The sequence below is a fragment of the Micromys minutus genome (assembly GCF_963924665.1).
Source record: "Micromys minutus genome assembly, chromosome: 1".
Lineage (NCBI taxonomy): Eukaryota > Metazoa > Chordata > Mammalia > Rodentia > Muridae > Micromys > Micromys minutus.
This window is the reverse complement of record NC_137969.1, coordinates 254,112,401-254,134,229: the sequence shown is the minus strand read 5'-3', so window position 1 is coordinate 254,134,229 and position 21,829 is coordinate 254,112,401. Positions and strand designations below refer to the sequence as shown.

Genomic DNA, 21,829 nt, shown 5'->3' with positions numbered 1-21,829 from the left:
AGGAGGTGGGGGTCTGGGGTGAAGGTTTGCGGGGTGAGTGATGGATATTTGTGTGATTCTCAGCCTCTGAGGGCAACCCTCAGGGACAGGGATAGAGTTGGAACGGAACAGAAATGCTGCTGGGCCTCTGACTTAGCTCCCTGGAGGCGCTCTGAGCTGGGACAGCTGGGCAGGAGAGAGGGTGCAGAACAGAGCCCCAGCTCCCCATCCCGGTCTGATGAGTGCCCGCTGCTGAGAGGTTCTTCTCCGGGAAGCGGGCGGTGCTTCCCAAGTCAGCCCCAGGAGCCAGAGAAGGAGCTTCGATTTTAGAGATGACTCCATCCTGGGCGATAGCGTGGACTACTAAATCTACCCTCTTGTTTACAGCCCCGGTGAACTCTGACCCTTGTATGAAAAACAACAACAACAACAACAAAATGCCCCCTGGTTAAAAATACCCAGCACGTGAAGGTAAATTCACAAAAGGGTTACTATCAATTCGGGCCTCTGGGATGAGGGAGGGGCCCAGCGCAGGAACTGCTGGGGCAGGCCGAAGGGGGAGGACTGAGGATGGATAAGAGGCAGGAACCACCTTGACTCTTCAATTCCGGGACACCATAAGGAACCGCCCCCCAAGCCTCACCCATCTGAGTCCACAGCAAGGTCTTGGCTGACTGAGTCCTACTCCTGAATCTGCCCCTCTCTGGGTGTCCAGGTGTGCCCCCCTCCTCCCTGTCACCCGGGGGATCCCTATCAGTTGCTGTGGCAGGCAGTACTTAGTTGGATGAGCCCTCAATAGCCTTCCTTCTTGTGTAGGGTGGCCTTTAGGACATCGGTGACCGGTCTCCTCCGGCTCCCAAGATGGGGACAGTGGGCCTCTTGAGAGTCAAACTGATTCACTCCCCAGGCAGGCCTCCCTCCTTGGGGTCTGGAGAGCAAGGCCGGGAAGTGCCAGCAGGTCCCACAAACCGGGAAACCCAGGCCAGAGCTGGAGTTCTGGATCGGTGGCGGGGCTCCGTTACCCGCGTGGCCCTGGCTCGGGGCCACCCGAGGGCGGCGCCTGCGGGGCCGCGCTCGCGCTCCCGGGGTGCCTCGCCCTGGCCGCGGGCCGCGCCGGGGGCGCCCGGGGCGGCGGAGGCGGATGTGGGCGGGCGGCGCGGGCGCGGGGCGGGGAGAAGGCGGGCCGGCGGCGGCGGCGGCGGCGGCAGCACCGAGGCGGCGGGCGGCCGGCCCAGCGCGGCAGCGCACGCGAGTCCGGGACCGGCGGAGCGGACCGAGCAGCGCCCTGCGGCCGGCACCGCAGCGTCCCAGACCCGGCCAGCAGCGCGCGCCCGGCCGCCGCTGCCTCCAGCCGGCCCCGCCCAGCGCCCGCCCGCGGGATGCGGAGCGGCGGGCGCCCGAGGCCGCGGCCCGGCTAGGCCCCGTCGCCCGCACGCGGCGGCCCGGTGAGTGCCCGCGCCGCGCCCTGTTCCGGGCCGCGGCCACCCGGCTTTGTTCACGGCCGCGCCGCGCCTCGGAGCTAGAGCAGGAAGTGGCCGAGCGGAGGCCTGGGCGGGGAGCGCGCGGGGCCCGGCTGGTCGCGCAGGAGGCCCACGCCGGCGAGGGTGCGGGCGGCCGCTGCGTGACCTTGGGTGGCCGCTCCTCGGGGCCAGGTCTCGGGAGAGGGGCGCTGTTGGGGTGCGCAGTGGGGGCCGGTGCGCCCTGGGGCCTGGGGCTGCCCGGGCACTCGGCCAGCGAGGGTAGGATAAAGGCTCGCCCCGCGGCCTGCGTGCGGTGGGAGGGCCCTGGGAAGGAGAACTCATTTCCCACGGACAGAAAGTTGTGCGCGGTGGCACGGTGCCCAGGCTAGCCCACAAAGGACGGCTAGCCCTCCTGGGCCCGGGAAGTGCTTCCTGGACTAGGTGGTTTCTGGAGGTGCTGGGGTCTGGAGGATGGCGTGGGCTTGGCCTCCCGGATCCGGGATACTGGCCGAGCTGATGGATTTGTCTAAAGAGGACTGGTTCTAAGTTGGGCGGTGGTGGAACCTTGGGCCTCTGCTGTGTGGCCAAACTCCTCCTCCCCCAGGCCCCTGGTCTTGCTCCAGGTGGCTAGCCTTGACTGCTTAGAGCCATCGCTGAAGTGAAGGGCGAGTCGCCTTGGTGGGGCCCCAGCTGGGCGTGTGTGGCTCACGGGCCAGTGTCCCAGAGGGGCTAAATTCTTAAGACTTAACAATAGCAACCATATGCCCGTACAGCAAGGCCCTCCACAGGCATGGTGGGAAGTGTCCCATGCTCAGGGCTTCTGGATGTGGACACTGGCGTTAACATGGCTGTGTTTCTTCACTCCATGTGCATGAATTTATTTTTACATGGCTCTGGACAGCTGACTGTCATCAGCAGACCTTGGGGCTGGGTGGGGGTAGGGGACATCCACAGAGAGATCTTGCAGTACAACCCTCTGCCTCCAGGCCACACCCACTCTGACAGCCACTGAGCTGGGATTTCTTCTTGGCTTATCTTTTTCTTTCTGGCTTTCAGTTGCCACCTGCTTGCTGAGGGAAGGACTCTTTCCTTCTTGGGCCAGGTGTGGTCTTCTCTACTCTGGCATTTGGCATTTGACACATAGCAGCCAGTCTTCCGTTTTATTCCACAATTAGCTTCAAAACCAAGTGACAGTGACTCGGTGCCAGATTATGCCTTCTAGGCCTGAGAGATGACATAGGGGTTGTCAGTCAGCTGTAGCAGACCCTAGTTAGGAATGTATTCCACAGTGGCCTTCCAGTCTTCTCCTGGGCCTGTCCACATGCACTCCAGGTGAAGGGACACTTCCAGCAGAGAAGCAGTGTCTTTGCAAGATGAGCTGGCAAACGTTGCTTTGCCCAGGCTAGCTGGTTGGCACTGCAGTACCTTTGCCTTGTATGTTACTTGCCCTGTTTGTGGACTCCTGAATACTGTAATCGTGGGCCATAACCACCTTGCTCTGGGTACTCCGTACCCGCAAGCTGTCTAAAAGTCTCTTTGTCCCAGACATAGAGTGAAGGCTCAACAGAGCCATAGGTGGTGTCTAATACATACTCAACAATTGAACAGCCTCAGAGGCAGGATGTTGTGTTTCTGAGAGGGCCTGGGGGTCTGCCTGGGGAGGTTTTAGTGTTGTCCTGAAGGACTTTGGGCTCTGCTCTTTCCTGCTCTTCTGGTGTTTGCATTCCTGTGTTCCTAACTTGAGCTGGAGGAACCCTATGACCTGCATTGGGCCTCCTAGACTGTAGGGGGTGGCGGGAGTAAGTGTTAAACATCTCTCACTGGAGTGAGGCAGAGCAGAAGCAGTCAGGGCTGCCTCCTCCAGGCTGTCTGCTGGGATAGCAAATTGAGCAAGCTGCCTAACAGGAAAAGCCTTCTGGAAATTGAGTGTTCCAGCGGAGGCCAGGGAGGTGGGGGTTGGCCACAGCCTTGCGCCCAGGACTAGCAGGCCTGGATCTGGGTGAAGCATCTACTAGAGGAAGCTCTTATATAGCAACTTTGGCAAGAAGTCAGGCAGGCTGGGTGAGGAGGGAACCAGAGAAGCAGAGACAGGTAGATCACATGAGGGGACATGGGTAATTGTGGATCCTCTGGGGTTCATGAACGCTGGCCCCAAGCAGGACCCTGCCTCACATGCTTTCTTGGCTTCTTCTAGACGCTGCGGCCAGGCCAGCTGGGCCCAGCCAGTGAGAAGAGACTCTGAGCATCCCTGGGTTACCCCGGTCTGTGGGGGCCACGGATACCATGAACGACGTAGCCATCGTGAAGGAGGGCTGGCTGCACAAACGAGGTCAGTCCGTGCTCCACGGAGGGGCAGAGCTGGGCCTGGGTCTGCCAGCTTTTAAATGTGGAACCGGAGGGAGGGTGCTGGTTGTGTACTGACCCAGCAGGCAGTCCTGTAGCCGTATCAAAGAGTTTGCTGTGTCTAGGCCTGCTGGACAGGAGGGGCGCCTCCCCATCACGGGGCTCTAGGCCTGCTTCAGGAGCATGCAGGCGCAGCTTTTCCCATAGTATGGAGGTCATGGCCTCCTCCTGGGGCCTCTTGGCCAGAGCCTGAGGCCCTGTGCAGGGTTTGCTTTGAGTGGCTTGGGGGTGGGGCCAGATGCTGCAGCCTGCCTCCTGGCTTTCCTGGAAGGCGCAAGGACGTGGCTGCTGTTCCAGGGCTGGCAGGTAGCCGGGGCACTGCCCAAGGGCTCCTAAGGGCAGGCAGGGCAGGGCTGCTTGGCTTGGCCCTTTGCCCACCTCAGGCCTGGATTTCAGAACTCGGGGCTCCTCATCAGAAAGGGCCCAGAAGGGGCATGTTGGCATCAGAACTGAAAAGCTGACTTAGACTGGCTCTTCTCAAACCCGGGGTGGGGGGCCCTCACCTCCCAGCTTACCCACCATTCTTCCTCCAGCAAGTCAGGAGTACGTTTCAAAGCCAGTTCCCCAGACCGGTCACTTGCTCTTGCCCCAGGGCAGGCATCTCACCCCCTTCTGACTTCCTCTTCCTGTAGACCTGTTCCCTCCGGAAGCCCTAGGGTGATCCTTGCCAGTTCTAGCCTCCCACTCTTCTTCCTGGCTCTCTGTAGAGGGAATTGTGCTTTTGGGTGGCAGGAGGAGGACCCAGACACAGAAGCTGGGAGGTGGGAACAAAAGTTGGTGTTAGGACGTGGGGTTTTGCAGAGCAGGGTGGTGGCCACTAGAGCTAAGGAAGGCAGGGGAGGATGGTTGGGACCCAGGAGGGTTTAAGCAGAGGTGGAAGATGTGGTCAAGTGTTCCGAGAGGTCCCAATCTGGCGGCTGCAGGGGAGATTCTGTGCTGGGCTCAGGTCAGGAGGCTGTGACCTGGGCTCTTTGTCTGGCTCCATTATATCCTGCCCCCACCTGCCTTCCCATCTCATCTCGAATGAATCCTTCCCTGACTCACTGGGAGCCCTGCCTCCTGAGCTCAGATCCCTGGGTCCTGCTCTCTGCCTGCATCACCTCTCTGTCATCGTTGCAAATGGGACTCGTCCTATTCGGCTTCCTCTTCTCCCTGACCCCAGGCCTTACACAGCCTGTTTCATGGACAAATGTGTCAGAGTTAGGGCCAACCTAGAGACTGCTGGGTCTCGAGTTCCAGGGACAACTCCCCAGGTAGGAACCCTTCTGAGGCCCAGGGGGTGTCATATTGCTCCTGATTGGCTGAGCTTTCGGAAGGGGCCAGGTGGAACAGGACATTAGCCCCTCTGGGCACGCCGAGGCTGTGTTTGAACCTGATTTGGCAGCTCTGTCATTGTCCCTCTCCAGGAGAAGCTCATTGAGTTCTTTAGGCTTTGATTTCCCCGTTTATGCCTTGGAAACGGTGGTGGGCAAAGTTGTGAGAGAGTGTGTGTTATCCGTGGGGTGACCAACTGGACACAGTGCCTGTGTGCCCTGTGAAACCGCCTGTCTTTGGGGTGGGGTCTTCCCAGCTTCAGGCCAGAAGAGGCATGCTACTGTCATAGTCCCCCATCCTCCATAGTTCCAGCCTAGGTGGTCAGGGATCTGCTGTGGACAGTGGGGTCTGTATACCATGTTCCTGGGCTGGGTCCTTCTATTCTGCCCTGCTCTGGCCTAGCCAAGACCCAAGCTCGGCCTGCTGCTGCTTGCTCAGAAAGACTGTTCGGTGATTCTCGTTTCTCCTTTGAACACCCCAGCCCTGTATGCTGTGGGCCCCAACTCATGTGTGCATCATTGGTTTGGGGTTCCAGCCCTCTTCCAGTCTTGGAATGCCATGTTAGTCTACTAACCCAAGACTGCTCTGACTGACTTGGCTGGGGTAGGCAGGAAGAAAAGGCTGTTGCAATTGTCCCTCAGTGTCCCATGATCCCTCAGACACCTGGACACCCCTCTTGTGCCTCCCTCTTTGTTGCTTTTGTAGGTTATAGCACCGCTGACTGGGACTGAACCCATCTTTGTTAGGTCTCCCATTTCCAGCCAGGGGCTTGGAGCACGTAGGTTCTCAGCTGTATCCCAAGCTCACTGTGGGCAAAGAAGAGAGGATGTTCCTCCTCCTCACTCCGTGGCTACAGAGACCCTACGTCCGGGTTTCTCCTACTCTCTGGGAGTTAGGTACCCACTCCTCAGGAAGTATTTCCAAGCCACTTTCCAGGAGCTCTGTTTGTGCGCTGGGCCAGAGGATACCCAGCCAAGTGCTTAGTACTAGAGTAGACACTAACTGTGCATTGATCTGTGGTTGAGCATTAGCCCCCTGTGCATCTAACAACATAGACCTATGGGAGACTCCTAGAGCTGAGCAGTGTCTGGTCTGATGAACAGAGGGGTGGACAATGAGAGCAGTAGCCTTACCCAGGAGAGTGGACATGTCAGGGCTAAATGCAGAGCTTTGGGGTTGAGCATGTCTTAACAGCCAGTCTGGGGTTAAGTTGCAGGTGTGGCTGAACTTGTCTGTGACCTCTCATTTCAGCCTGCAGATTGCAAATGAGCTGTGTGCTGAGGCCACAGGCCTGTCTGTGTCACTCTTTGGGTTCGTCCCTCAAGTCCTCTCAGGGCTGTATGTGTGAGAGCTGCCCTGGCAGACTGTAGCCAGGGGGTCTTCTCTCTTCTTGGCCAGGTTAGCCATTGTCTGAGTCTCTTAACTCCCAGCAGGTGCCTAGACCTGGTCGGTCAGGAGAAGCAGAGACCCTGAAACTGAACGAAGAGCTGTGTGTTTAGAGCAGGTAGCATATACCAACAACTTCAGGGCCAGCTCGCAGGCTTACTCAGCTGACTTGGTGGAGGGGCCCGGCAGGGTAGGAGGAGCCTAGCTGTTCTCACTGGGCTAGCATCTGGCAGGTGGACAGCGGTGGAGAGAAGCTGGCATATAGTACGGGGCTCTCTGGCTTTGGGTGTGGATCCATGAGTGCTGAGCTCATGATATCTGTGGGGAGGGTCGTGGGGACCGAGCTTGAGAGAGGGGTAAGCGTGTGGCACTCCTGGAGAACTGGACAGAGGTGGCAACTGAATGCTCTGGGCCCAACCACGGAGGGGACAGTACACTGCAGTATGTGGCTGTGGCTGAGTCTTGGCTGGTGCTCGGACTGTTTCCTGTTTTGTGAGCGTGTTGAGTTCTCCCTTAAAAACAAACAACAAAAGAGGAAGCTGGGCGGCCTCCCACTGGGGTGTGAGGGTCAGCACTGGCCCCGCCCGGTGACTGCAGAGTGGGCAGCAGTCCTTTCTGCTTCCTGATGATCATCCTATGGACACAAGTTGTCCCCGTGGGGCTGAGCCACATGGAGGTCACACGGAGGTGAGGGAGAGTGTGTGACATGGGACTCCACTGAGCTACTGGGTCTGGGGCAACCTCTTGGCCCTGCCAGCTCTGCAGGGTGGCCGAGTGCACTTGTGCAGAGGGCCACTGAGATCTGGAAAGGGGTGGGGTGCTGTGTGGGTGGCCAGAGCTGGTCCTGACTGCCGCTGCTAGGAGTTGCTTGAGGGCTTGCATCAGGCTGGTTCCTAGAAGTGCCATGGGGTGGTGGGGAGAAGTGTTCTGCCCTTCTCTGGCAATCCTCTGCCCAGGCACACCCGAGCCAGGCCCAGAGCCAGCACCAACCCTTAGGCCCTCCCCGGAACAGTAGCTGTGGCTGTCCCCACCATGGCTGGTGATCCACCCACACCCAGTACTTCCCCAGAAGAGTGCCCAGCCAAGACCTAGACTCCAGCCCAGGCCGATGGGCAGAGGAGCAGCCAGGAACCCTTAGTTCCAGTGGCCTGTCTGTCGGTAACTGCGTGCCTCACTTTCAGATGCCTCACTGTCTTTTACCTCTGAATGTCTTGTGTTCCACGCCCTCTTCCTACCCCCATCTTCATTCATTTAGTTGTGGGGTTTTTTTTTTTTTTTTTGTTTTTTGTTTGTTTGAGATAGGGTCTGTCTTTGTAGTCTAGACTGTCCTGAACTCAGCCGTTGGAGTGTCGGGAATACAAGTGTGCCCCCGTGCCTGTCCTCCCGATATGCTTTTGCTTTATTGGTTTGTATGGGCTCTTGGCATAGGACTGAGGAGGTGGTGGCCCCCAAGACATTGTTCTGGAGAAGGCTTCTCTGCCCTTGGCCAGGGTCTGGCTGGCCTACATAGGCTGTGGTATCTGTAAGGTGAACGCAAGGTTAGGGCTGGCTCTGCTTTCCAGCACATCCCGTCTGCTTATCTGGGCCTCCTTTGTAAGTGTTAGTGTATGGTGTGTGTGTGTGTGTGTGTGTGTGTGTGTGTGTGTGTGTGTGTGCGCGCGTGCAGGGTGCAGGGGGGACTCTCATGTGCTACAGCCAGCATACGTATGTTCTGAGGACAACTTGTAAGTTGGTTCTCTCCTACCATGTGGATCCCAGGGATCCCTTGGGTCATCAGGCCTGAGGGAAGTGCTTTCACCCTCTAAGCCATCTTACAGGATCCTATCTGGGCATCTTGGGCTGTGCCGCAATGAAGTAGAGAGGGAGGATGGGTAAGGCACAGGTTTTGGGACTCAGCACAGGAGCATTGTGGGGTCTGTGAGCTGTCTTGTGCCGGGGGAGTAGGATGGCAGAGAGGGGTTGGGCTGGTGTAGGGAGCCCAGAGCCAGGCATAGGACAGTGGCTCCCTGGCTCGCACAAAAACTGGGACTAAGCTGAATGGGGGATCTGAGTGGCATGGGAGGTTTGGGGATGCACTGTGTACGCAGGGTGGGGCTGCAGGCCTGCCTTCCTTTCACGTACAGGGAGAGGAGGTGGGGAGTGCTGTGGAGGAGGTAGGTATGTGTAAGATATGGGCAGGTAGACTAAAGTCTGTGGCTCAGAGCTGGGCTGGAGGTGGCAATGGGGACATATCCTACCCACAGTGGGTTCTAGGAAACTGGAGATCTTGTGATGCATTGCAGTTGGGTGGTTGATGTAACTTGGTCCTCAGCTGAGGCCTGTCTGTGCAGTTTGTCCTAGCAGTCCCTCAGCTATGGTTATTTCCTGCCTCTCTGTGACCCCCTAGCATCCCTTTATCTAAGCCTCAGTTTCTCCAGAAAGCTAGTTGGTACAGTGAACCCTACTCCTTGCTAGGTGAGACTTTACATTTGTGGGCTGTGGCAAAAAGCCCACCCAGGCCCAGAGGAGCACCAGGCTTCTGCAAGCCATTAATACCCCACCCTGTGAGACTCACATGAACACCCCTCTCAGAAAGGCTGCACCTGGGCTATACCCCGTAACACCAGACCTGGGCTTTTACCTGCTCATGGGCAGCACACCCCTCCACTCCCTGCCCCTTTGCCCAGCTCTTGGTCATTGAGTCTGTTGTGGGTAAAGAGACAGGAAAACGAGGATCTACATAGGGCCTGGGAGGTGGGGTCTCGCAGATGACCTTGCCACCTGCTGACCACCACTGCCCAGAAGGCAGCAAGAGCTGGGCTGATGGCCCCATGGGCTGCCATCAGCAAACCGCTTGCTCAATGTGCCGGAGAAGGCAAATGGGCGCCCGGCAGCTGTCGGCACGATGGATGTGTTGGTGGTAGGGGACGTTTGGTCGCTGCTGTCAGCTGGCGCCTGCTCCCCGGGCCTGCTGGGGCTCACTTTGCTGTGGAGAAACAGCTCGGTGCCGCCTGGCGCCTTGCCAGCTGCCGCCTGCCGCTGCCACTGCTACTGTGTCGAAGTGTTTATCCAGCAGTTTCCCCAGCGTTCACCGTGGCAAGGACACAGGCCTGGCCAGTCACAGGGCACTGGTTGTGCCTCAGCCTCTTGAGGACTAGGATTAAAGCCATGCCCAGCCTTCCCCTTTCTGAGTGTGATGACTTAGCTACAGGAGGCCCCCAGTGCAGGGACTTGAAGGCTAACCCGTACAGATGCTAGAAGGCCTAGACCTTGGTCTTGGAAGGGTAGGTGGAGGTGGGCCTGAGGGATCCCTGAAGTTGTTGGGGAGCCCTTGCCTCTTCCTGGGTGCTGTTCTTGTTGCTAGAAGATGGAGCAGGTCCTTGGGTGGAGTGGTTAGGGGCTACCATTCTGCAGAGCAGGTGTGAGACCTTCTGCATGGGCTTACAGATGTGCGTGGTGGAGAGCGAGCTGGGGTTGCTGTGATGTGATGGACTTAGCCCTGGGGTCTGCTCTTCTGCTGGCTTTTAGTTCTCATTGAGAAGCTGTTGTCAGGCTTCTGCTCTCAAGAGCCATGAGGAACCACATTGTGGAGGTGGCGCCTGGTCATTTGTCATCTGTCCATGCGTTTGTTAACACGGGCCTGGTATGGCAACTCCAGGTGGAGGAGGCCGCACATCTTGTGGACCAGGTGTACCTGTATTCCCAGAGCTGTGTGGACAGGTGGAGGGCCCTGGCTGCTGCTGTGCCTCCCCAGCTGGACTCGCCTGCGTTCAGGGGCTCAAGCATCCAGATGGGTTAAGGGAGCCAAGAAGAGCCTGGTTGGACCAGAGCCTAGCACTTCCATAGAGGCCAGGATGGCTGGCTCAGTCTGTCCTTGCTGGACTATGAAGAGAGAGGAGGGACGCCTGCCAATGTTTGTATTCCCAAAAGAAACCCCCAGGTAATGAGAATTCCTAGATACCATGGAGCTGGGGAGGACCAGGGCGCCACCTCTCACATTTTTTATCATATTGGTCCATTTCTGCAGTGGAGCAAGGTTTGGGGTCTGTCTAGACTGAACTCATTAACACACAGGCCACAGCCCAGGCTGCAGCTGCCTCAGCCGGTACCCCCAGTGACCAACTGGCTAGACCTCGAGGCAGGAGATAAAGAGATCTGCGTGTGTCAGAGCTGTGTCCCCTTTCCTGTGAAGGGAAAGCCCTCATGAGGTCACTTTACTCGTACATTTCTCCTCGGCCATGTGGCCTCTGTGTGCTTTGTGTGCAGGGAGGGAAAGGGCACCTAGGCTCTCTGTGTATTATTTGTGGGAGTACCACCTAGTCTGTATTTCCAGGTCTACACTCTGGAATGTGCCAGGCCTGGGGGCTGGTTATGTAGGCGAAGAGCCAGTAAGAGACTCAGGGTCAGGGTGGTGGTCTACATGTGGGGCCAGAGCTGGAGCCTACACTGGGCACAGTGGGACGGGCAGCAGTTGGTAAATCAAGATGGATTTCTGGGGCGCGGGTGCGTTGCTCATCAGCCTCGGTATTCAGTTAGTGTCCCGGGGAGCAGCAGCTGGTGAGATGGGAGGTACTCCATCAGGGGCCGACAGCTCCAGACTGGTGCTGGCGGGTGGGCACACACGGCGGGTGGCCCGGGAAGGAACGGGATGGGGTGGGCTGTATACCCCCCAGTGCTCTGCTGTATTACTCAGAGCTCCTGCCTACCATGGCACCCTCTAGGTCTTGTGCCAGGGGAGGGGCTGTCCTGAGGCTGCTGGGCATGTGAATGTCTGCAGGTGTGTGCCACCTGGTCAGAAGCAGGGCTGGCGCCCGAGGGAGTTCATGGGACTTTGCAGAGCTGGGTAGAGACCCTGTTCTGTGTTCTCGTTATGAGGTCTCAGACCCTCATTCTCCTAATGAGGGAGAGTTGGCTTTGGCAATTGCACCGAGGCCCCCCAGTGGCTGTGGGAAGCTGTCTGCACTGGAGAGCTGTGCTTCTGGGAGCTAGGGCTTGGCAGGGTTGGGTTTACAGGTGCCCTAGTGGTTGCTTATGGACTGTAGGCCCTTGAATAAGATCAGAGCAAATTTGCCTATGCCCTGGAGGAGCCCCAGCCACATTTGGCCACTTGCCAAGAGTCAGGAGGATTTTTCTCACTTTGCAGCCTCTGTCCATTGTGGGGCTGGGGTCTGCATCAGTGCTGACAGGCCTAGAGGTCTGCAGTGATGACAAGAAGACAGAATTCCTAGCTCCTGTAGATGCTCGCCCCTGGAGCGGAAGTCTTGGCCTATTCACTTCTTCCCTGGGCTCACCAAGAGCCTCCCCCATCACTTAGGATCTGTCTCATCCCACTTTGTACAGGGTGTCTAGGGTCATGCAGAGCAAGGCTGCTAATTGGAAATGCCTCCCAGGCATTGGAAGGGGCGAGATGGTGGGAGGTGGGTCATGGATAGAGCCCTGCCGTATGCGCTACAGGTCCTGAGAGCCTGGAGGGGTCCCAGCTGATATACTGCGTAGTGCATCTCACGTGGGAAAGTGTTCAGTACGTGCCCTAAGAGGGTAGGGAAGCTGGCCAGCCTCCCTGGGGCTGTGGAGTGTGATTGGGGCACAGCCTTGTGCCCGAGACCATGGTACATGACCTAGTGGTAGGTGGCCTGGACAAGTAGTTGATCACTACACATCCCTTCAGGTGCCCTTGTTTAGGGCTCAGTGGAGCAGGCAGACTTTATCCTAGACAGAGCTCAGGGACCCCAGCCCTGTGGGCTGCCCCTCCCATGCTCAACCTAGTGTCCCCTTAGATGAAGAAGTTGCCTAATTAGTTCGTTCCCTGTTGTTCAGACTCCTTGCTCGGCAAAATGTAAATTAAACATTTTTTCCGGGTGTCAGTATGAAAAATGACAGTCGCTGGGAGATCGCAAAGGACATCTGCTCTGATTCCTGAGTGTGGTGCCTGCGTGTGGCTGATATTGCAAAACTGGAGGGAACAATGTTCCTGTGTACCTGGATGACCAGGGCAGGACTCAGCTGGGCGTGGTACCCCGTTCCAGCTGCAGCACCCCCTGGGTCCACTGAGCAGGCAAGCCCTAGATGATGATGCTCCTGGTGTGCCCTGCTGCCAGTGCCTTCTGGGAAGGCTGAAGTGCCCCAGGTCCCTTCCCCACCTCACACTACGCTGCCTGGATATCTGTGTCTGTGTCCTCACAGTAGCGTTCACATGCAGCTCCTATGTCTCCCGTCCCCTGCAGGGGAGTATATAAAAACCTGGCGGCCACGCTACTTCCTCCTCAAGAATGATGGCACCTTTATTGGCTACAAGGAGCGGCCTCAAGATGTGGAGCAGCGAGAGTCCCCACTCAACAACTTCTCAGTGGCACGTGAGTGTCTTAGCCATGTTGGTTGGATGGGGTGGCTTGGATGGGGTGGCTTGGCAGGCCAGTGGGGAGGCCAAAACTGCCCTCCGAGAAACTGAGAAGAGCCTCCTCTTGGTCCTAAGGTGCTGGGCAGTACTGGTAAATGGCCAGCTCTGACAGGGCCAGGGGTCCAGCATGCGGTGACTGGACCTGATCTAGAGGGTGGGTTGACCATTGGACTAAACAGCCACTGAGGGGCATTCCTTAGGAACTCTTGGGTAGACAGCAGGAGGAGAGGTTCCCAGCTCTAGGAGTGAATGACATCCCAGGGACATCATCAGGACCTTTGCCCTGAGTCTTGTGGTTCCCTTAGCTGGAGTGCCAGTGGGAGTCAGCACTGCTCCAGGACTGGTGAGGATGATAAAGTTTGGGACACTGAAACCGAGAGCTTGGGGCTGAGGTGTTGTGTCTTTGTTCTCTGTGCCACATTGTCACAGCCCAGTTCTGCCTGGAGCTGGACAAGGGTGGTTTTGACAGTGTTAAGCAGCAGCAGTAAGTCACAGCAGTCACTAACTGCAGACACTGGGGTGTAGAGTATGTGCCTAGCATAGCTTGGTCTCCATTTGTCTCTTCAGCCTTTTTGGTAAGCTCCTGCCCTGCAGGTAGCTCTGACTGACTTGCCTCCGATCCTAGGGGCTTCCACCTATGGTCACTTGGCCAGTCTGCAGGTCTGCCCCAGAGTCTCAGGACTTAACATAGGTTGCTACCTCTGCAGCTGGATAAGAACGGAGTCCCAGCTTACTTAGGCAGGAGGAAGGAGAGGGGCCTCTCTGGAGCAGACACATAAGTATATGTACTGGCCAAGGGGCGGCTGGGCAGTGGGCAGGGCTTGGCCTCGAGAAAGGTTTTGGGCCTCAGGAGGTGGATAGTTTACCTCTAGCCGGGAACAAAGTAGGGTGGGGCTGTGTTCAAACCTTTCCTCTGAGGTGGGTTCTGGAGGCAGGGGTTAAGACCCCCACTTGGTGCTAGTTTTTCATCTGCTTGCCTGACAGGCTGTCTCAGATATGCTGGAGACAAGGCTCAGGGAGAATTTTCCACCCCTCCCCCCACCCCATGTTGACACAGGCCTTTCCCAAGGCTGGGCCTCAAGCCCCTCTTGGCCCCTTGCTTGGCAGACTGCCCCTTGCTCATTCATTGGAGCCTGGAGGCCCCTCACATTGCCAGGACCCAGACGATGGAATGTGGGAGGCCCCTCAGTCCCTCCTGCCTTCCAGAGCCTTGCCAGGAAGCCCTCTTGCTGTACATATACCCTCAGGCCTGGGCTGTCCCCGTGACCCACCCTTCCACCTGGTGTGCATGCTCTGGGTGTGTCTACTAGGTGTGCATGCTCTGGGCGTGTCCACCAGGTGTGCATGCTCTGGGTATCCATATTCTTGTGTGTGCCCCCAGTGTGAGGTTTGGGTGCTGCATATTTGTATAATTTTGCCAGAGATTCTGTATGATGGGGAACTAGCAAGATACTTCTGTACCAGAAGGGGTGGGTGGGCTGTCTCTCCTCCTCCGTACCTGAGGCCCAATGTAAGGTAGGGATCAGCAGCTGAAAGAAAGAGGAACTTTAGAAGTAGTTATGGCGGAGAGCTAACCGATCTAGCCTGAAAAGCTTCTTATAGAGCCCCGCCTTCAGAGCAGAACATCTCAGCTGTGGCAGGACTTGGGTCTCTGTTTGAGAGGAATTAGGGAGAGAGGATTGGAGCTGGGTGTGGTGGCTCATGCTGTAACCCTGGCACTCTGGAGGCTGAGGCATGATTACCTCAAGGTCAAGACCAGCATAGACCACACAGTGAGTTCCAGGTCAGTCAAAATTACATAGGAAGAGAACAGCAACAACAACAAAAAACTAGGGGCAGTGGCTAAAATCTGAATCCAGCACTTGAGAGACAGAGGCAAGAGGATTGCCATGATCTGAGACTTCTGGTCTACATGGAGTTTTCTAAGACTATACAGCAAAGACCTCATAACAAACCAACCAACTTGAAAACTTTTTACATTTTATTGTTTTGTGTGTAAAAAAGGGTGTTTGTTTATTTTATGTATGTGTGTATATGATGCTCTTAGAGACAGGAGGAGGGCATCAGATCAGTGGAACTGGAGTTACAGATGGTTGTGAGTTGCCATATGGGTGCTAGGAATTGAACTCTGGTCTTCTGGAAGAGCAGTTGGTGCTTTTCATCAATTGAGCCATCTCTCTTGCCCCAGAAGTAAACATGCATTTGTTTGTTTGTTTGCTTGCTTTTCAAGACATGGTTTCTCTGTGTAGCCCTGGCTGTCCTGGAACTTGCTCTATAGACCAGGCTGGCCTCAGACTCAGAGTTCCACCGGTGCTGGGATTAAAGGTGTTCTCCACCACACCCAGCATGTACATTTTTAAAATCGAGGATGGGGGTACCTTCCTGGGACAGGACTGAGGTCTGGGGCACATGGTCTGTCTGGGAAGGACTGTAAGGGGTTTCTCGGAGGAAGGGGTGTATGCAGAGATGCTCCCTGACTTGTTTAGAATGCCAGCTGATGAAGACAGAGCGGCCAAGGCCCAACACCTTCATCATCCGCTGCCTGCAGTGGACCACGGTCATTGAGCGCACCTTCCATGTGGAAACGCCTGAGGAGCGGTGAGTGGGCAGGGTGTAGAGAGGGTGTCCAGGACAGTGGGCAGTGCCCCCTGCGCAGGGCCATGCTTGCTTGAGAACCTGAAGCCTCTGCTAAGTCCATTCTGGAGAACTAGACTGGAACACTCGTGATGTGAGTGGGCTGTGATGGGAGAAACATCAGCGTCCCGGGTACCCTGAGGTTTCTAATATTTCTGAGTGTATGGAGACCAGGTACTGGATGGTTGCCTGCAGCTTCAGGACCAGGCAGCCAGGCAACTGAGGGTGAAAGCCATGGGGCACCTCCGCTGGTGCCTGAGGCCTCCCTTGACCCCCTTCAGGGAAGAGTGGACCACTGCCATTCAGACTGTGGCGGATGGACTCAAAAGGCAGGAGGAAGAGACAATGGACTTCCGATCAGGCTCACCCAGTGACAACTCAGGGGCTGAAGAGATGGAGGTGTCCCTGGCCAAGCCCAAGCACCGTGTGGTAAGTCTGGGCTCTGCTTCTGTGGGGGCTACCAGGGGTTGTGAAGGGACCTGGCAGGTCCTGGCATTCCTGCCTGGCTTCCTGTGTGGGTTGGGGACCCCGTCTTCTCTTGACATGGATTGGGGATATACTTCAGTCGGCAGAATGCTTGTCTAGCATGAGACACCAGTACTTACAGAAGAGTAAGATGAAGATACCCACAGACTCCCAAGGTCCAGTGCGCTGAGTAAATTGTACAGAGCTCTTTGCTGACCCCATAGGCCAGCAGATGTGAGAATGGGAATGGCTTGTGTACAGCTCTCTTGCTGTTGGCTAACTTGGAGGAGCCTTGCTTACTCAGGACACTGTTGAGCCAAAGGCGGTGGCACAGATGTTTATTGCCCTAGGCTAGTTGTGAGCAAGGGCTCTTCCTAATGAGGCTCTGTCTACTACCCACAGACCATGAATGAGTTTGAGTACCTGAAGCTACTGGGCAAGGGCACCTTTGGGAAGGTGATCCTAGTGAAAGAGAAGGCCACAGGCCGCTACTATGCCATGAAGATCCTCAAGAAGGAGGTCATCGTTGCCAAGGTGCCAGGAGTGCAGGGTTGGAGGGAGGGCGAGAGGAATGGGATGCACGGGAGATGGGTGCTCACTTGGTTCTGCATTCCAGGATGAGGTTGCCCACACACTTACTGAGAACCGCGTCCTGCAGAACTCCAGGCATCCCTTCCTTACGGTGAGTAATGGCCATGAGTCTGACCCCGGGATAGCGCTGAGTGGACCGTGGTGGGTCGCTGCCACAGTCCTGCCTTTGCACCCACACACAGACAAGGGCTTCATGGACTGATAGAGGAGTGTGGCTGGGATGCTGATGTGGGCTGGAAGCCTACCCACAGCTGTATACACAGAAGGGAGGCGTGTGCCTGGTCCTCTCACTCTGCTGAGGCCTTGAGTTGCCCCAACTCTCCGTTCCCTCAGTCCTCTCAGACCTGTCGTCTAACCTGGTCACTCAGGGTTTATTGTGAGTGAAGCTGAGTTACAGCGTACCAGGGTCAGCATTTTGGGCTTATTGCCTTTAAGCTGGGCGGCCTGTCATCCATGATGGAAGGCTCTGGGGTTCTAGAAACTATAAGCTGTTGTGCCAGCCTCCCACCTGGAGGCTCTTGTACAGTCAGCTTCTACGCCATCTTGCCCTGCACTTGAACCTAAACCTCCGGTCTCTCGCCTTAAAATATCCCCGTTGGCATGGTGGCTTGCATCTATAGTCCCTGCTGAGTTCCAGGCCAGTCTGGGCTACAGTGATACCTTATCTCAAGACACTTATGTGTCCTGGTACATCTTGGGGTGGCCGGGGGTCAGTGTCCGTGTGGTGCTTCCTCAGTGCTTAAGCTTGTCCTGCCTGCTTCCATTTCAGGCCCTCAAGTACTCATTCCAGACCCACGATCGCCTCTGCTTTGTCATGGAGTATGCCAATGGGGGTGAGGTAGGGCCATAGGCAGCCTCAGACCTGGGCACTTCATGGGTGACCGGGTGACCTTGTCCCTCTGGGAGCCTTGGAAGACTGTTGTTTTGGGATGTCTTATTTCTGCTGAGTTGGAGTCTCAGTCTTCAGCTCCCTTTGGTGGCTAGTCCCTAACCTTCCCTCTGTGTCATGGATGACGGGTTGGCGGGGCCCTCACGCAGGCAGGCCCTCCTCAGCACTCTGCACCCCACAGCTCTTCTTCCACCTGTCTCGTGAGCGCGTGTTTTCAGAGGACCGGGCCCGCTTCTATGGTGCGGAGATTGTGTCCGCCCTGGACTACCTGCACTCCGAGAAGAACGTGGTGTACCGGGACCTTAAGGTGTGTGTGCTCATGGACTAGGGGAGGTAGGGACTGGGGGTCTGGCCACACTAACTGAGGCTTCCCACAGCTGGAAAACCTCATGCTGGACAAGGACGGGCACATCAAGATTACAGACTTCGGACTGTGCAAGGAGGGTATCAAGGATGGTGCCACTATGAAGACGTTCTGCGGGACACCTGAGTACCTGGCCCCTGAGGTGCTCTGCTACTTCTTGTGTGTCCCCCCCCCCCCCCATGTCCCGGACACATGTTGACAGAGTGTCTTCCATCTAGGTGCTGGAGGACAACGACTATGGCCGTGCAGTGGACTGGTGGGGGCTGGGCGTGGTCATGTACGAGATGATGTGCGGCCGCCTGCCCTTCTACAACCAGGACCATGAGAAGTTGTTCGAGCTCATCCTCATGGAGGAGATCCGCTTCCCGCGCACGCTTGGCCCTGAAGCCAAGTCCCTGCTCTCTGGGCTGCTCAAGAAGGACCCTACACAGAGGTAAGGGCTACAGGGCTTCAGGCTCAGCCTCTGGACTGCTGCCCACTGAACCCACCATATTCTCAGTCACATGTAGCCAGCGTGGGGATAGATACCCCACCCTGTGAGCATCCCCACGACCTGTTGTCTGTCACCCTACATGCAGTGTCTGAGCCCCGACCTGTCTCCTTCCCACAGGCTCGGTGGGGGCTCCGAGGATGCCAAGGAGATCATGCAGCACCGGTTCTTCGCCAACATCGTGTGGCAGGATGTGTATGAGAAAAAGGTGTGTATCTGGTCACTGTGCCCATTTCTGGATCACACATACAAACACTTTAGGGCTTTTGCTGGCTCAGACACCCCTGCTGGGCTCACAGCCTTGTGTAGTCACATGCCCCACAGAGCCACAGGAATGTGCACACCCTCCTTGCTTGCACAGTAGAGAGGTATGCTGCCCTGCACACCTTGCTCAGCCTCCTGGCCTCTCCAGGCCCTTGATTGTGCCCATGTTGCCTACAGCTGTGCCATTGCTCCTGCCCTTTGCCCGGAGATCTCCTCACGTGCCCATGTGGAAAGCTAGCTGAGGGTGGAGGGTACCGTCTAGGTATCTCCAGCTCTAAGGGGAGCTCTGGGTCAGCACCTGCCCTTCTGGCACAGTGAAGGCCAGCAGAGAGCAGAGCTCCTGTACCACGCCTGGGTGTGCTTCTCCAGCTCCCTTGGCCCCGGCTGATGAGGGACTGGCAAGTGGCCTCAGTGCTGTACTTGATGTATTGGCTGCCCTGTCACCGAGCCTGCTTTCAGTGTATCCAGCCTGCCCCCTCCCTTGAATGTTGCTTCTAAGTAACTTTGGCCAGCAGCTGGGGGTGTGGATGGCACAGCTTTCCAGCACTTACCCAACTAGCGATCCCGTGAGTCGGCATGTGGTAGCATTACCCGCACACCAGATTTGGGGTAATGGAGGATTCTTGCCTGTGGGACCCAAAAGGATGTTAGCAGCCTCTGGTGCACACACTGCTTTCCAGCTTATCACTTCCTGGGCTGTCAGCGAGCAGGTGAGCTCACCTGAAGTCTACTTCCTGTCCTTCCACATTGAGAAAACTTGAGCCAGGCAGGGGTGGCACCACCACATGCCTTTAATCCCAGCACCTGGGAAGCAGAAACAGGTGGATCTCTGAGTGAGAGGCCAGCCTGGTCTACAGAGGTAGTTCCTGGGGCTACACACAGAGAAACCCAGTTTCGAAAAACCAAAAGAAAAAAGAAAAAAAAAAAAACCACAAAAACCAACCTCAGAAGGAAAACAACCAGAGGAAAAGAACTGTTCCCTGCCTGGAGATGGGCAGTCGCTACCCTCCCCTACCTTTACTGCCCTACCCAGTTCTAACTCTAGAGCTGTGCCCTCGTGCTAGCAGCCCACCCCTCAGGAGGGGCTGGAACACAGTAGTAACCGGTCCTTCTGTTCCTCAGCTGAGCCCACCTTTCAAGCCCCAGGTCACCTCTGAGACTGACACCAGGTATTTCGATGAGGAGTTCACAGCTCAGATGATCACCATCACGCCACCTGATCAAGGTGAGGTCACCCTACTCTAAGGTACCTCAGTATGAAGCCTTCACTCATGAACTGGAGTTACGTGAGCTGCTATGTGCAAACTGAACTGAACCTGGGTCCTCTACCGGAGCATTAACCACTAAGCCATCTCGCCAGTCCTAAACTTATACTTATTTACAAACAACAAAAAACCCTTTTGGAGGGTGGTAGCAGCCAGGCTGGGAGTGAGTGTTCTGAGGGCCAGGGTCACTGTGCCCACTCGCAGGGCCTCCTTGTGACCTCCGTGATGTGTCACGTGGGTGGGCTGTTTCTGGAGACTGGGTCTGATCCCTCTGTGGTCCACAGATGACAGCATGGAGTGTGTGGACAGCGAACGGAGGCCGCACTTTCCCCAGTTCTCCTACTCAGCCAGCGGTACAGCCTGAGGCCTGGGGCAGCGGCTGGCAGCTCTGCGCTCCTCTGCATCGCCGAGTCCAGAAGCCCCGCACAGATCGTCTGTACCTGACGGTTTTGTTTCTCGGATGTGCTGGGAAGGAACCTTGCCAGCCTCCAGGACCAGGGGAGGATGTTTCTACTGTGGGCAGCAGCCTACCTCCCAGCCAGGTCAGGAGGAAAACTATCCTGGGGTTTTTCTTAATTTATTTCATCCAACTTGAGGCCAGACATATGGCTTCAGTGCCCAGAACAATTAGATTCACTTAGAAAACTATTAAGGACTGACGCAGCCATGTGCAATGTGGGCTCATGGGTCTGGGTGGGTCCTGTCACTACCCCCATTGGCCTGGCCACCACCTGTCTCTAGGGTCCAGGGCCAAAGTCCAGCGAGAAGGCACCAGAAGCTCTTCACTGTGGTATTCTAGCTGACTCTCTCGCTCTGGGGTAGGAGAGGGCACAAAGCTGCTTCAGCCCCAGGGCTGATGGGACGGCCAGGGCTCAGTTTAGGTCGACAGAGGAGCAAGAGTTCAGTTTGTTGCTGTGTATCACGCTGTTCAAAGGCATTTAGGGATCTTAACCGCGGTGACAGAAGAGCCCCTGCCCTCCCACTCCTGTGTGGCAGCTCTGGGTGGGTGCCCTGGGAGCGTCTGCCTCACATGAGCTCTTCTCTTAGCACTTGTTCTTTTAGATGCTTTACTTCTTCTGCTGTCCCCTGGCCTGTCCCCTCCTGGCCAGACACTGGCCATTGCTGCACCATGTCGTTTTTTACAACATTCAACTTAAGCATTTTTACTATTATAATAAGAAACTGTCCCTCCAAATTCAATAAAAACTGCTTTTCAAGTTTGTGGTTTGCTTTGCTGGTGTGGAGTGTGGGAGCCTTGTTTGTGGGTTGGAGGTGAAGGGGTATGGCTAGGGGCACCTCAGGGTGCATCCTAGGAACTGGTCCCTGGGGCACCAGGGATAGCCTTCAGGGGAGGATGTCCTCCTGGCAGGACACTCCTGACAGAAGTGGGGTCTTGACTGTCTCTGGAGTCTGCTCTTGTAGTGACTACCCCTAGTTACCCAAGACACCGCCAGCCCCAGCTGCTGTGTATGCTAGAGCAATAAGCCACACACAGATACCAGAAAGGATAGCATGCTGGGGATACACTTCAGGAAGGGCCCAGGAGGCTCTGGTCGAAGTCACATAGCACATTTGTGATTGAACAGAACTGGGGACTGTTCTGGGTTTGGATGGAGGTGACAGGAGCCAAGGTCACTCTAGAGCATCAGCAATCCCAAGTCTAAGCCTCCACCAAGATATACTGAGTATGTTGCTGGTGACACCTGGTGGCTACTGGTGGAACTTCAGCAAGTAACAGCAACTGCTCAGCAAAACATGTGGAGGCCTCCAGCTAAATGCTAGACTCCCTGAAGGTATGAACTACACAGAGCCTAGTGGCTGGTGGCCTTGCTGGGATGGTGTCTGACTCTTGCAAAACATAGGGTGGGTGATGGTCTGGACCTCTGGAAAATAAGAATATCCACTTCTAGAACAGCCAGTTTTTCTCCGGGTGACTACAAGCCCTTCTG

The 21,829-nt window shown here is 56.4% G+C and overlaps 1 protein-coding gene across 1 annotated transcript; it reads left to right on the top strand.

The window, feature by feature from the left end:
• Positions 1–1,138: 1,138 nt before the first annotated feature.
• On the top strand, positions 1,139–21,097 carry AKT1 (AKT serine/threonine kinase 1). The gene is made up of 14 exons (XM_080920649.1): positions 1,139–1,424; positions 3,634–3,768; positions 12,746–12,874; positions 15,405–15,516; positions 15,834–15,981; positions 16,420–16,551; positions 16,634–16,699; positions 17,378–17,446; positions 17,679–17,804; positions 17,875–18,003; positions 18,080–18,294; positions 18,472–18,559; positions 19,738–19,840; positions 20,165–21,097. Exons 2-14 carry the CDS (start codon positions 3,723–3,725, stop codon positions 20,242–20,244), a joined length of 1,443 nt encoding a protein of 480 aa, XP_080776775.1. The 5' UTR covers positions 1,139–1,424; positions 3,634–3,722; the 3' UTR covers positions 20,245–21,097.
• Positions 21,098–21,829: the final 732 nt, after the last annotated feature.